At 35.9% G+C, this 15,377-nt stretch overlaps 1 protein-coding gene across 2 annotated transcripts in view; it reads left to right on the forward strand.

The window, feature by feature from the left end:
* The window catches only part of NKAIN3 (sodium/potassium transporting ATPase interacting 3), a 650,435-nt gene that overhangs the window by 327,568 nt on the left and 307,490 nt on the right, over positions 1-15,377 (forward strand). For both annotated transcript variants that reach the window (XM_053559475.1, XM_053559476.1), the window contains exon 3: positions 6,202-6,282. In XM_053559475.1, the coding sequence (XP_053415450.1) occupies positions 6,202-6,282 (81 nt within the window). The remainder of the gene's footprint in view (positions 1-6,201; positions 6,283-15,377) is intronic.

Consider the following 15,377-nt stretch of genomic DNA (forward strand, 5'->3'; position numbering starts at 1 on the left):
ATCACTTAAGCCCAGGAGTTGCAGGTTGCTGTGAGCTGTTATGCCACAGCACTCTACCCAGGGTGACAACTTGAGGCTCTGTCTCCAAACTAATTAATTAATTAATTAAAATAGCAATGGCCAAAGCAATGGATGCTAGCACGGATGCAGAGGAGAAGGAACTCTTGGCAGGACTGCAATTAGTACAATCCCTGTGGAAAATGGTATGGATATTTCTCAGAGCCGGCCTACCATTCAATCCAGCAATCCCAGTGCTGGGTAGCCACCCATAGGAAAAGAAGTAATTTTATCAGAAAGACCTGCACTCAAATGTTTATTGCAGCACAACTCACAACTGCAAATATGTGGCATCGACTCAAGTGTCCATCAATTCATGAGTGGATTGACGTGGTATATGTACGCCATGGAGTACTACTCAGCTATAAAAAAGGATGAGGTAGTGCCTTTCATAGCAGTTTGGACAGAACTGGGGACCAATGTCTTAAATGAAGTACCTCAAGAATGGAAGAACAAACACCACATATACTCTGTAATAAATCGTAAGTAACTGATGGGCACACAAGTGCACGGAGGAAAATAAAAGTCATTGGAAATCAAGCAGGAGGAAGGAAGGACAGGGGAGGATCAAAAAAGCAGGTACAGTGAACCCTACTCACATGATGGGCATGCCTACAGATGTGACGCGAGCACTACAAAAGCTGTCCATGCAACAAAAACATTTGTATATTTTGAATACAAAAATTGTTTTTAAAAGCCTTACCTGATTACCCTTTGCAGCAGAAATGCCTCTTCCTCTCCACTGCCATAGGTTCTGGAAATTTCTGCCCAACCACCCTTCCTGGTTGTCTTTATTGCTTCCCTGTCTCACCCCATTGAACAGTGTATTCCTGGCAGGAGGGAATGTGCTGTATTCCAGGTGTGTCCCTATATGTACAGACCACTGGAGAATACCTGATTGAAAAAAATCGTAATTGAATTACAGATTACTACATGAAATGATTTTACAGGATGGAATGCATGGTGATTTCTTAGAACATGTCAACAATAGTTGAGGAAGAGGAAATGGCCTTTCTGCCTCAGTTAGCTGTCTGAACTTAGTTGAGGAATAACATGACAAAACAAAACAGTATATGCTGTGCTGTCTGCACCTGCCATTAGACGACGTGCTCCTCAAGACTTACTGACTTACTTCTTTCTAAGAAATATAACGTGGCTCCTGCCAGGGGAATTGAAGAGGGCTCTCGGCACAGATTATTAGAAGAATTCATCCAAATCACAGAATTAGAAAGCAATAATTCCCCTTCAGATGCCATCACACTGATAAGGCACAACTTACCATCTCTGTACCTCATTCATTCATTCATTCATTCATTTGAATGAATCCTATAATATTCCTTTACTGATTAAAATTATTTTAGCTAAGGTACAAGGTAGAACATACACATAAGGAAATGTCAGGTTCAGTCTTGGGAGTTGAATGCACCTTTTGCGCTTCTTTGGCTATGGAAATTATGAAGCTTTGAAATCATTTTAACAATTATGAAGTATTATTACAGAATCATTTGTGTTCTATCCATTCACCCCTAGGTTAAATATTTTAAAATATTTAAAATTTTACTTACAATTTCCAAAATAAGATTCTTCGCTGGGACTATTTTAAATTTAAATTTAAAATTTTTTAAGTTTTTAAATTTTACTTACAATTTCCAAAATAAAATTATTTCCTAGAACTATTTTAATCTTTATTATTTCATGAGTAATTTTTTAATTAAGCAGATTTAAGCTAATTTAAATGCAGTTAAATGAACAACTTTATTTAACATTCCAAAAAATGAAATCAACTTTGGAATTATAATTGACTTAAAGCTGCCTTTAAAAATTAAAAAAAAAATGCTAAGTAAATATGCTAGGTCTATAGAAAATCCTCATGTGCAAAGAAAAACAACTTGTTTTAATTTGAATTGTTAGATAGGAAATTTTCCCTACTATGCCATCATGAATCTCATCTCTGGGCTACTGGTCAGCATGAAGTTAAGACTGTGAGGTTTTGATTCATTTGGTAGGAGATTTAAATCCTTCTCTAGCAATTATTGGCTGTGAAGCCTTTGGAGTATTATATTTGCTATCTTTCTGCCATAGTTATCTCATTTGGAAAAAGCTGAGCCATAGACCATTTTTAAGAATTAATTAATACATGTGACTTGCTTACCATGGCTTAACAAAGGGTAACCCTTGGCAAATGATTGAAATCACAGTGTCTTTTTGTCCCCCTTCATTCTGGTTTTGGTTTTTGGTTTGTTTGTTTTTTTGACTTGTTTTTTGGGGGAAGGGGGGGTTACATTAAAATTTACTAGGTGTAGAATATAAATGTCTTAACACAATAACTAAGAAAATGCCATGAAGGCTATGTTAACCAGTGTGATGAAAACATTTCAAATGGTATCTAAAACCAGCACATTGTACCCCATGATTGCATTAATGTACACAGCTATGATTTAATAATAATAAAAAAAAGATATTGAACTAGAAAAAAAAAAAAAAAGGTAGGGATCATGGGTTGCTCTTAAAATTCCTCCAGACATGAACACTAAACTCCGGAAAACGTCACAACAATGGATGAACTGGAAACGTAGCCTCTATTTTTATTATAAGCCTAGCATATTGTGCCTAATACTATAACAGATTGATTCGAATGTGAAGAATGGATAAATGAACTAATGGCCTTTCTTCTAGTTGGAAAATAGGCAAGCTCAGAAAGTAAACATAATGCATATTGTAGACTGATTGCTCAATGGGGAAGAAATAGACTGGAAGACTTCCAAAGTTCATTTTAATTAAAAAGTGCTGAAATAGCCTTATAAAACTAGGAAATATTTAGGAAGCCACAACGAATGTACAGAAATTCTTTTTTCATCATTACGGTTCTTGTCTACGTGAATTAGGATATACGGTGTCTACGCTGAACATAAGCAAAGTAGGAGACAGATTCTGCACAGTGATTTTTTTACCTTACACTGAGACATTAAGTCTTCTTTACTGCACATATATCTAATCTATCTGGATGTGTGAGCACATAGATGTGCTGTATAATAACAGAAAGGTATTTGCTAAGAATATGGAGAGTCTTATCTCTTTTTAAAATTTTGCTTCAATTGAATTATCATTACAATAACCCGCTTCACAAAGAAAGCAGGGAGGATAGCCAGTCTCTTAGGCCATAGCTGTCCTAATCCTTCCTAGTTCAGTTTGCATACATGTGTTCGTATCATTAGATGTCTGTTTTTCTGTATGTATATGATCTGACTTCTGTTTAAGTACATATTAATGTGTATAGTTTACATCTCATAAAAAGCCAAAATTCAATAATACAAATATTCTTTGTTCTCAACAAATACAAATCCATTAGAAGAAACTTCTAATACAAAGAACCTAGAAGAAACTCTACAGTGTTACTAAAACAAGCTAGCAAATGCCTCATGATGTTCATATCATGAATGTCACATGAATTACAAAATATGAAAGACAGTGTTCTTTGTGAGTTATAGGATACATATCAATAAAATAATTTTTGTTCCATTGGTGATTTGGTGCATTGATCATTTGACAAACTGCTAAATTGGTGAAGGGTTAATTTGCAATTAATCTGTAGTCCTTTTTCTAAGATCTTTAAAAATAAAGCCTATAATGTAATGCTTAAGCATCCCAGCTCTGAAGTCAAAATGTCAGATTTCAAATCCTAATTCTGACACTAAATATGTGATTAAGTGGTTACCTCTCTACCTCAGTTCTGGGGTGGTGACTAAATGACATGATCTATGTCAAGCACTTACCACAGCCCCAGAAACACAGAAAGCACCAAAGTAATAATCCCTGTTGCTATTTAAAACGCAGGAACTGACAGTTGGAATTTACTTCGCTCCGTGATTTTATCTTTGAAACTTTAGAACTAGCATCAGTGTAGTGGTACCAGGTGTGAGAGACCCTGAAAACACCTCAATTAAGAATAAATGATTCTGAAAGAGGGACGGAGGGAGGGGGGTGGGGCCTTGGTGTGTGTCACACTTTATGGGGGCAAGACATGATTGCAAGAGGGACTTTACCTAACAATTGCAATCAGTGTAACCTGGCTTATTGTACCCTCAATGAATCCCCAACAATAAAAAATAAAATAAAATAAAATAAAAAGAATAAATGATTCTTAAACTGATTTGTTTTATTATGCATTTTTATTACTGTGAATTGATTGACAGAAAGAATATTTGTGGATTTAGCATTGAGTTCTAATTGTTAAGCCCTATCATATTGTTTTGTAATAATTTAGTCCATTTTCTTATCTTAGTTTTTCCTTAACCTTTGTCACTGTCTTTTTTTCTCACAACTTGGGTCAACATTGCTCTCTCGCCTTCCATTATACTTTTAATTAGATTTATTTAGAATGGAAAATATCAGACACTAGATGCCATCTTATTAGCAAGAGCTTCAGATTTGTGGTAGTTATTGTGACTTGCTAAAAGAGCATGTTAAGGATGAAGGCTGGCTCTGTGCTGTAGCTCAGCAGTTAGGGCACTGGCCACATACTCAGGAGCTGGCAGGTTAGAACCTGGCCTGTGCCTGCAAAAAACAACAATGACAACTACAACAAATAAAAACTGGGCATTGTTACAGATGCCTGTAGTCCCAGCTACTTGGGAAGCTGAGGCAAGAGAATCACTTAAGCCCAAGAGTTTGAGCTTGCTGTGAGCTGTGACACCACTGCACTCCATGGAGGGCAATATAGTGAGAGTCTGTCTCAAAAAAAGGGATGAAGGCTAACTATTGTCAATATGCATGGGAACATTTTATCGTTCAGAAAAGTGTGTTTTAGGATATTTAGCATATTTTTAAAAACTAAGTGCACAGAAAAAAAACAAACCAAAACCTCTCTCAAAAACAGTGATGCTTAAAAACAAAAAATGAAAGTCATGCTCAGTGGGACATCCAATGTTACTAATAACAGGACTGCACAACTAGGTGAGTTTATTGTGAAGCCCTTAAAGGACAGAATGACACAAAATGTAAATGGAATTTTACAAATAATTACAAGCTTCTGATAACATTTCTAATAGGTAACATGGCTATTTTGTACAGTTTTAAATTCATAATTCTAATATAGGACACAGCATAGAATAAGCTAAGGAAAGGATGTCAATATTTTGATTTGAAAACAGCATGCAACAATTGGAATCACTGATAAAAAGCAATAATTTAATTAGTGTGCCTATTTAAGAAGTTAAGATTTCATAGATTTTGGCGACTGATAAAGTGAATGGGGAAACCATTGTATTTGATGTGTTCATTGTATGCTAGGGTGAGAACTGCCTTCCGTCATGGCACTGTTTGGTATGTCAGTTGTCTGGGACTCCATTTCTTTGTCTGCACAAGGAAGTGACTGACTGAGATAAGCCCAGACTTGCTGGGCATGATGAGTCTCAATGTAGGGCAACATTAATTAATATTGACTTATGTTCAAGGGGAAGATATTCTCTAATATATGAAACCAATTAATCACTAAACCCATAGGTTTAGACTATATTGGAGGTGATTGGAGGGTATTATTATGGAAATCTATTGTTCATTTGCTTATTCTTAATCCTGTTTTTTAAATTCTGTGTTTTTAAAAACTAAGTTATGTAACTGTAATGTTATTACATAATTATATTGGAGGCATACACTGTCCTCTTAATAAAATAATCCAGGTGATGAAAGTTTGTTAATTCTACTCCACACATTTATTTTCAAGCATGCTCTTCATTTAGGAATATAGAAATGCTGGACTTGACTAACAGTCCTAAACCTTAGACAGTTTTCTATTATAACTTAAAAATGATAGGTGGTTCGCTCACAGAAAATTTGCATGATTGTGTTCCCTGCAACAGATAATACACAGAAAACAGAAATCCAAACAGCACTTGGATTAAACTGGTAACTACAAGCTAGCAAAGCACTTTAAAAGTAAATCTCGCTTTATTGGTGTCTACTGAAAGCAGTAGAAACTATTGGATTTTTAATTTCCAGAGCCCTTAGGGGAGAACTCTTTTCTGGGCGTTCCCAGTCTCTTTCCAGAAGACGGGCAGGCTTATTGACATTTTATATTGATCTACTTTAGTGTATATACTTTGCATCTTCTCACTGTCCTCTTTCTCCCCTCCTCTTTCTGTCTAGTATACAGTATGGACTGCCCTCTGGGTCACCTGGAATGTGTTCATTATCTGCTTTTATTTGGAAGTAGGTGGGCTCTCTAAGGTGAGTCGATCATGCTTTTAAAGTACACTTTAAACAGAGTACGTTTGTAAATAACTGGGACTATACGTTATTGTTATATATGTAAGTACAGTAATGCAGTATCAGTCAAATGGCGTTCAGGTGCCTTTCAGGAAAGAATGATCTCGGGGTGTGTTAATACAATGGAACTTCAAAATCATTATTGCCTTATGGTTCTTCTTGTGATGCTGAAGTGGGACTTGGTTTCCAGGGTATACTCATGTCCATTTTAAAAAGATATAATGTCACAGAGACCCAAATGTTAAGTGAAAAATGGTTTTGAACATGCTTGTATTTAAAGTAGGAAAAGAAAATAGTCTAACATACAAGGTAACAAACCTGAATGGCAAGTTGCTATCTTTGCTGGAATATTAATTGCAAAAAAAAGAAGTTTGACAAAGAATGAAAATAGGTAGGTGGAACACACATTTACTAACAAACAAATGCATCAGTGTAGTGATTCTTGTTTTCAGATCCCAGTCACATAGAAACGATTGTGTTAATGCAGTATCATTTCTTTGTCTAGAGCTGTCAGCAGAGCACATCATTGTTTAAGCTTCCTGCATAAGGTCTGCTACCCAACTTTATGAGGAACATGGGTTAAATGTCTAGAGGTGTTTCTTAAAGAGTCTTCTTATAAACTAGCACAGTTTTTGCTGTAGTAAAGAAATTTAACTGTATAATTACAAGAAGTATGAGAAGTCCATCATTATTTTTATAGACTTCTCATTATCAAGAATAATTTGTGCTAACTTAGTTCATTGTTTTATGACAATCTCTAATTTTCTAAGTAATGTATTTGTGGTTAAACTCTTAGAAAATCTGCCTTGACTAGCATGGATACTTTCAGAATTATTTGGTTCTATGATAACAAAGTATATTTGATTTGGCCAAGCTGCAAAAATCCCTGAAGGATTTTTACCAGAAGCTTCAGAACTGATTACTCTTTTTTTTATATACAATAACAACTATAATTAAACTTGGCATCACTTTCTTACATTGGCAAATGTATTTGGGAGCCAGAAATGACATTCCCAATATTGAGTTCCATATGTATGTACTAACATCTATCTTAAATAATTGTGCTATTGATCAAATTTCACCAGTAATTTCTAAGATTAAAAAAAGGAACTTAAATCAACATCCAGTTATTTTCTGTAAAGGAAGATAATGAAAATAAGTGATGGTAAAGTAAAAATCTTATGAATAAAAATAACCATGAATAAGTTAGTCACAATGTATTTTCAGCCTACAGCATTTTGTATATTGTGATTTCAATGGTGTTTTTCAACAGTACCTTTTATTTCACTAGGTGGAAATTTATATAGAGAGAGTTTTAAAACTTATAAAATTTACAAATCAATACTGATTTGGAATAAATTAGACCAGAGATAACTTCTCTTATGGAAGGGGCATCACAATGTATTGATACAAGATTGAATTTTGAATCATAAGTCTTTAGTTCTAATCTTATCTTTAGCATTATTAACTGTGGGCCCTTAGGCAAACCATTTGACCACACTGAGTCACTGTGAAATACAATAATAGAACCAGCTTTGCCAATGATGATAGTGGTCGATGTTTATTGGCCGCTTTGCACGATTTATGCACATGATACATGGTAACTCAGGTAACCTTCAAAACAACTCTTTGAAGTGATCAAAAATACATAAATACTGGCGGCGCCTGTGGCTCAGTGAGTAGGGCGCCGGCCCCATATACCGAGGGTGGTGGGTTCAAACCCAGCCCCGGCCAAACTGCAACAAAAAAATAGCTGGGCGTTGTGGCGGGCGCCTGTAGTCCCAGCTACTCCGGGGGCTGAGGCAAGAGAATCATGTAAGCCCAAGAGCTGGAGGTTGCTGTGAGCTGTGTGACGCCATGGCACTCTACTGAGGGCGGTAAAGTGAAACTCTGTCTCTACAAAAAAAAAAAAAAATACATAAATACCAGCTGTCACCTGTTCCATACAAGTCTGATTTCCTACACCACTCAAGGTCATCCTTGTGAAATGCATTTTGTAACTCCTTTTCTCACATCAATGTGCACAACAAGGATTTTTTTTCCTCATTTCTTTGGGAGCAATGTTAAAAGAATGGATGTAGCAGTCCTGGTTACTCCTTTTATTATCCATCCAAATGGCATTAAGCAGTCAATCGAGTAATCCAGGCCATTAAAAAGATAGATGGCTTCAAAAGCAGCATCCTAAAGATTTTCTGTTGGTCTCTCTGTTTACTGCCTCCAAGACTGGTAACATCTCTCTGATTAGCCACAGTTTAGCCTTCATTCCAGTTTGTAGAAAATCTATTCTGAAAAATGTAGCAGAGTTAAGGACCCTTGTCGAACACAAGTACCTCTGCCACCCTGCCAAATAGAACTCTACTGTGTAAGAAATCCTTGTGCAAGTGTGCAGGTTTGTATACTAACTTTATAAGAGCTCTTCTCTTTCCTAATTCGTGAAGGCATTTCTTAGATGTACTCATTCAGATAGATTAATAGAAGCCTTCCTATACCTTGATTTTTGCCCAGAATTTATATTCTGAAATAATCTTTCTCCGAAAACTAGGGTCAGAATAATTTCTACAACATCTCCATGAATTCAGGTGTCATTCCAATGACAGATGTGGCCTATGAATGGTCAGTTTGTACTCCACAGAGCCCTTCTGGTATTGGGATGCACCCATGGAGTGAAAGCAGCCCTGGCTTACCTGAAATTAGCGAGCAGTCCCACAGGCAGGAGGGCTATGGGTGCTGGTATATTCTTGTGTTTTAAAAGGTCATTTTAATTGCTTGTAAGATAAATATTGATGGATGTAATTTAAATAAGGCAAAGCTGTTTTGGATTCTCATTAACTTTTAAGACTATGATAAAGGCACTAAGGCCAGAAAATTTGAGAATCACTGCCACAGAGTAACGAGTAAAATAAGATAAATAAATAAGTGAAAATAATATGAACAACAAAAGCAAACAGTAAAAAACCAAAGCAGATGATACACATGAAAAACAAATAATAATATGGTGGATTAGAATCCAACCATGTCAGGCTGAGCACGGTGACTCACTCTTGCAATCTAGCACTCTGGAAGGCTGAGGCAGGCAGATCTCCTGAACTCAGGAGCTCAAGACCAGCCAGAGAAAGCAAGACCCCATCTCTATTAAAAATAGAAAAAAAAACTATCCAGGTATTGTGGCAGGCACCTATAGGTCCAGCTACATGGGAGGCTGATGTAAGAAGATTATTTGAGCCCAAAAATTTGAGGTGGTTGTGAGCTGTGACATCACGGCACTATACCTAGGGTTACAGAATAAGACTCTGTCTCAAAAAAAAAAAAAGAGAGAGAGAAGAAAGAAAGAAAGATTCCAACCATATCAATAATTATAAAATGTAAATAGACTAAACACTTCAATTAAAGAGAGAGATTAAAACAGTGGACTTTTAAAAAGACAGTAGTCAATGCTACTTACGTGAAATACACTTTAATTATAAATACATATGCACATTGAAATTAAAAAGATGAACAAGATATGCTATGTTCATCACAATCAAAAGACAGCCTTTTGTGGTCATATTCATATCAGGAAAAATAAGTAAGCTTCATGGTAAAGATTATGAAGAGAGATAAAGAAAAGTGTTTTATAATGATATATATATAATGATATAATGTTTTATTATCAAGTAGACATAATAATTCTAAATTATACCAAATTATATGATTTTAGAGCACACGAAGGAAAAATTGACAAAACTAAAAGAAGAAATTGACAAATTCAATAACATAAGTGGAGAGTTTAAAGGAAGAAATTGTCAAATCCACAAATGTAGGTGAAGAGTTTAACACTCCTTTCTTGGTTATTGATAGAAAAATTAGACACAATTCAGTGGAAATAAAATATTTGAACAAGACTATTGAACAACTTATATAAGACATTACACTTAAAAATACAAAATATATTTTGCACTCCAGTGCATATGGAACAATGACCAAGATTGTATTCTGGGCCATAAAAAAGTTCCAATAAATGCCCAATGACTGAAATAATACAAAGAATATTCTCCAGCCACAAACTCCACAGCAATTTCAAACATGTGGTAAGCTATCTAGAAAAGTCAAAAGTATTTGTAATTTAAAAGGCACATGTTTTAAGTAATTCACAAATCAAAAAAAATTTAAGGGAATTTTTTAAATATTTTGAAGTACATAATAAACAAAGAAAATTCATATTTTTTAATGAATTCAAAGCAGTATTTAGAGGAAAAATATAGCTTTACATTGATATTAGGAAAAAGGAAAAGTTAAAATAAATGACATAAGCTTCCATCTGAAGAAATACAAAGAACAATTTACCTGAGATACCATAGTTCTTCTTTGAAAAGATTAATAAACTGATAAGCATATAGTAAGATTGATCAAGAATGACAAAAAAGATGCAATAGAAATAATCAATATCAGTAAAGAAGAGACATAATTATAGATTCCATAGAAATTAAAAGACTAATAGAAAAGCAAGAAGTTCAAGACAGCTGACTAGACTAGAAGCATTTCATTTCTACCTTCTCCACTTAGAAGTAACAGCAACACATAGACAGTCATACTTCAAGTACATTACCTGAAAGGGAACACTAGAATTCAGTGGAGAAGTGACAGGGAAGGGACACCAAACCAAGGGAAAAAGAAGCATTTTCTATGGCTGAAAAGGGCTGGGATTCAAGAAAGACTTGCCACTGTAGAGAGAGAGTGAAGGAGAGACTTCTAGTGACCCTGATGTGAAATCATACACTTCTTGCTTCAGGAGAATCCTCTTGACCTGCCCAGTCCCTAAATCTAACATAGGGAGCTAGGAAAATATGAGTGGAACTCCTCTGGTGCCCACACTGGGCCTCACACCCTTTCTGAGACAGCAGTAGCTACAGCAGCAGCTATGGCAAGGTGCCATTTTCAAACCTAGCCTCTGACAAATTACTTGCTGTCCTGAGGCATTATGGAAACTCTACCTGTCACTGCTGAGACTCAGGAGTGATCTAGCAATGATTCTGCAGCCAAGATTAGAAAGTGAGCAAGACATGAGCATATGCAGCTGGTATGGGAAGTGAGCCCTGCCAGGATCTAAGATGGGGACATAGGCAGGGCACATATTCTTACCGATCACAAGTTAGGTGGGGGATATTGTAGCCAGGGTGGGGGAAAGCCCTTCTGTGACTGGAGCTTGAAGGGGCCAGTACCATCCACTGGCCCAGGGAGTGGCCACTGAGTATCACCTCACTCTCTCCAGTGGCAGTGTCTCAGTGCAGCAGCTACTGCCTCTCTCTCAAGCCTTCTACCAAGGGCCTGAGGATCACCCCACACCACACACCACACACCACATACCACACACCATGGCTGGTCTTTGTTCTTATCATTGGGAAGGCTTAGCCCAGCCTGCCCAGTATGACTGGCTTCACCCCATCCCATCAAGACAGAGGACATAGTCCTGGGTCCTGGGTATTGCCGAACATAATCCACCACTTTGGGTACCTGAGAACAGCTTCTTAGAGACTTGAAATTGAGCCTAAATTTCCCAGCCCCTGATATCACAGCTGGCACTTACCTGCCAACAGCACTTATGGGCCTGGCAACTGGCATGTCCAGCCCATTGCAGCCAGCGCCAACATCAACACATAGTGCTCAGGACCCAAAGATTCATCTTATCATGATATTGCCATTGTCCACACCACACCAGCTTCCCAGTGACCTGAGAACATGCCCATCCACCCAGTCCACCATTGCCACTACTAGCATCCATCCATGCAAGCTACTTGGAGGCTGAAGTATCAGCGCACTAATAACTGCCAACACAGATGCCAGTGTATACTGCCCTGGAACACAAAAATAGGCATGCTCATCCCAACACTGCCACCACTGGGGCCTGAAGACTGGGCTATCTGTCTTTCCAATCTCAAGCACAACTTCATGATAGCCTCCACCAATAAACCACAGTTACTACTAAAGCTACTTATAACCAAATAAATTACATAGAGACGACACTGCTGCATGCACCCAGAATTAGAACCAAAATACTTACCTTACCAACATCATAGATGTATCTTCAGAAAAAGTTCTTCTCTACAAAAGTAAATTTAAAGATAGGGAGAAGCAGCTGTTACACTAGATTCACAGATAACAATGTAAGGACACAGGAAATATGAAAAAGCAAGGAAACGTGACTCCTCCAAAGAAACACAATAATTCTTCAGCAATAGGTATTAATCAAGAAGAATTTTTGAAATCCCAGATAAGAATTCAAAATATTGATTTTAAAGAAGTTTACTAAGAAACACAAGAATTCTGAAAAGTAGTACAAAGAAATTGGAAAATAATCCAGGACATGAATGAGAAATTTACCAAAGAGAAAGTTTTGGGGGTTTTTCTTAAGAACCAAATAGAAATTCTGGAACTGAAGAATTTTTTAAAGGAAATAAAAAATACATTTGAAATCTTCAACAACAGAGTAAATCAGATGGAATTGATGACTTTTTTTTTAATTAATCCAGTCAAACAAAAAGAATAAAGAATAAGTAAAGCATTTATGATATTTGGGACAACAAAAAGCAACTGAATTTGTTATTTGTTGGTGAAAAAAAAAAAAAGAAAGGATTAGAAAACTTACTTAACAAAATAATAGATAAAAACTTCCCAAATCTAGCAGGAAATTTATACACTCAGATAAGAAGGCTCAAAGATCTCCAGGCAGATACAAGGCAAAAAGTTTCTTCTCCATAACACATTATAATCAAGCTGTTCAAAGTCAAAGATAAAAGAGTACATTTTAGAAACAACAAAAGAAAAGCATTTAGTCACCTATCAAGGAAAGCCCATCAGACTAATAACAAACACCTCAGAAGAAACCTTAAAGGCCACCAGAGAATGGGATAATATATTCAAAGTGCTAAAAGAAAGAGAGAGAAACAAAAAAAAAGCAAAAAAAAAAAAAAAAAAAAACCTCTTAGCCAAGAATAGTATATACAGCAATATTATCTTTCATAAATGAAAAAATAAATAGTCTTTACCAAACAAGCAAATACTGAGGGAATTCATTACCATGAGATTGGTCTTACAAGAAATACTGAAGGGAGTCCTAAACCTAGAAGCAAAAGGACAACATTTACCATCAGGAAAACACACACAATATTAAACTCCTTGGTAAAGGAATCATACAAAGGAGCAAGAGAAGTGATTCCAGTAGCAGTACTCCAAATCTACCACACCATGATGACAAACAATAAGAGGAAAAGAAAGGATCAAAGAATACAGAAATCAATCAGAAAACAATTAACAATATGACAGAAACAAAGCCTTATATATGAATATTAAACTCGAACATAAATGTATTAAGTTCTCCACTTAAGAGATATAGAAGGCTGAGTGGATTTTTTAAAATGATTCAAATATATGCTGTTTACGAGAAACTCGCCTTCCTAGTAATGATGTATAGAGTTAAAATTAAAGAATGAAAAATATATTCTACACAAATGAAAAACAAAAAGGAGGAAGAATAGCTGAATGGAAAATATATTCTACACAAATGAAAAACAAAAAGGAGGAAGAATAGCTGTACTACTTATACCTGGTAAAACAGGCTTTAAATCAAGAACAGTAAACAAACAAACAAACAAAAAGCAGAGAATCATTATATAATGATAAAGGAATCAACCCAGAAAAGGTATACAAAAATTTTAACTATGTATAAATCTGATACTGAAGCACCCAGATTTATAAAGTGAATAGTACTCACCTAGATTTTTATCAGAATATAGTAAGTGAAAGACTTCAGCTACCCTCCTTCAGTGTTAGACAGATCATCTAAAAAGAAAATCAACCGAGAAATAATGAATTTATATTGGACTTTATATCAAATGCAACAATTGACATTTACAGAACATTCTACCCAACATCTACACAATATACATGCTTTTCATCAGCACATAAAACATTCTCCAGCATAGAACATAAAACAAGTTTTGTGTTAGGCCACAAAACAAGTCTCAACAAATTTTTAAAAATCAAAATCTTATCAAGTATCCCCTCAGACCACAATGGAATGAAACTAGATATTGATACCAAGAAGAACTTGTGGATATTATACAAATATGTAGCAATTAAACAACATACTCAAGTAACACTTTTACACAGCAAAAGAAATAATTCAAAGAATGAAGAATCAATCTGTTGAATGGGAGAAAATATTTGTAAGCTATTCATATAACAGGGGACTAATATGTGTATCAAGAATATATAAAGAGGCCAGTGTGGTAGCTAATGACTGTAATCTTGTCTGAGCTGAGGAGTCTAAGACCAGCCTGAGAGAGAGAGAGAGAGAGACCCCATTGTTACTAAAAATAGAAAAAATTAGCCAGGCTTTGTGACATGCACCTGTAGTCCCAGCTATTCAGGAGGCTAAGGCTGGAGGATTGCCTCGGCCCAGAAATTTGAGGCTGCTGTACGCTAGGCTGAGGCCATGGCACTCTAGCCCATGAGACAACTCTTGTAAAAAAATAAATAAATAAGATATGCACATGAGCACACGTGCGCACACACACACACACATACACACACACACACAAAAGAACTCAAACAACTCAACAAGAACAAAAGAAATAATCCTATTAAACAGTTGACCAAGAACACCAATAAACATTTCTCAAAAAAAGACTTACAAATGGCCAACAGATATATGAAAAAATACTCAACATTCTTAATCATCAGGAAAATGCAAATTACAACCACAATGAGAGATCATCTTACCCCAGTCAGAATAGCTATCATTGAAAAGACAAAAAAAATAACAGATGTTGACAAGAGTGTTCATATTCCACTGTTGGTGGGAATACAAACCGTCACAGCCACCATAGAAAACAGTATGGAGATATCTCAAAAAAAACCTAACATGAGAGTGACTGTTCAATCCAGCAATCCCACTGCTGAATATATACCCAAATGAGAAGCAATCAATACATCAAAGACATACCTGCACTTGCATGTTTACTGAAGCATTATTCACAATGGCAAAGATGGGAAAAACCTAAATGTCCATCCAAGGAAGA

The sequence above is a fragment of the Nycticebus coucang genome, chromosome 13 (genome assembly GCF_027406575.1).
Source record: "Nycticebus coucang isolate mNycCou1 chromosome 13, mNycCou1.pri, whole genome shotgun sequence".
In the NCBI taxonomy this organism is placed as follows: domain Eukaryota; kingdom Metazoa; phylum Chordata; class Mammalia; order Primates; family Lorisidae; genus Nycticebus; species Nycticebus coucang.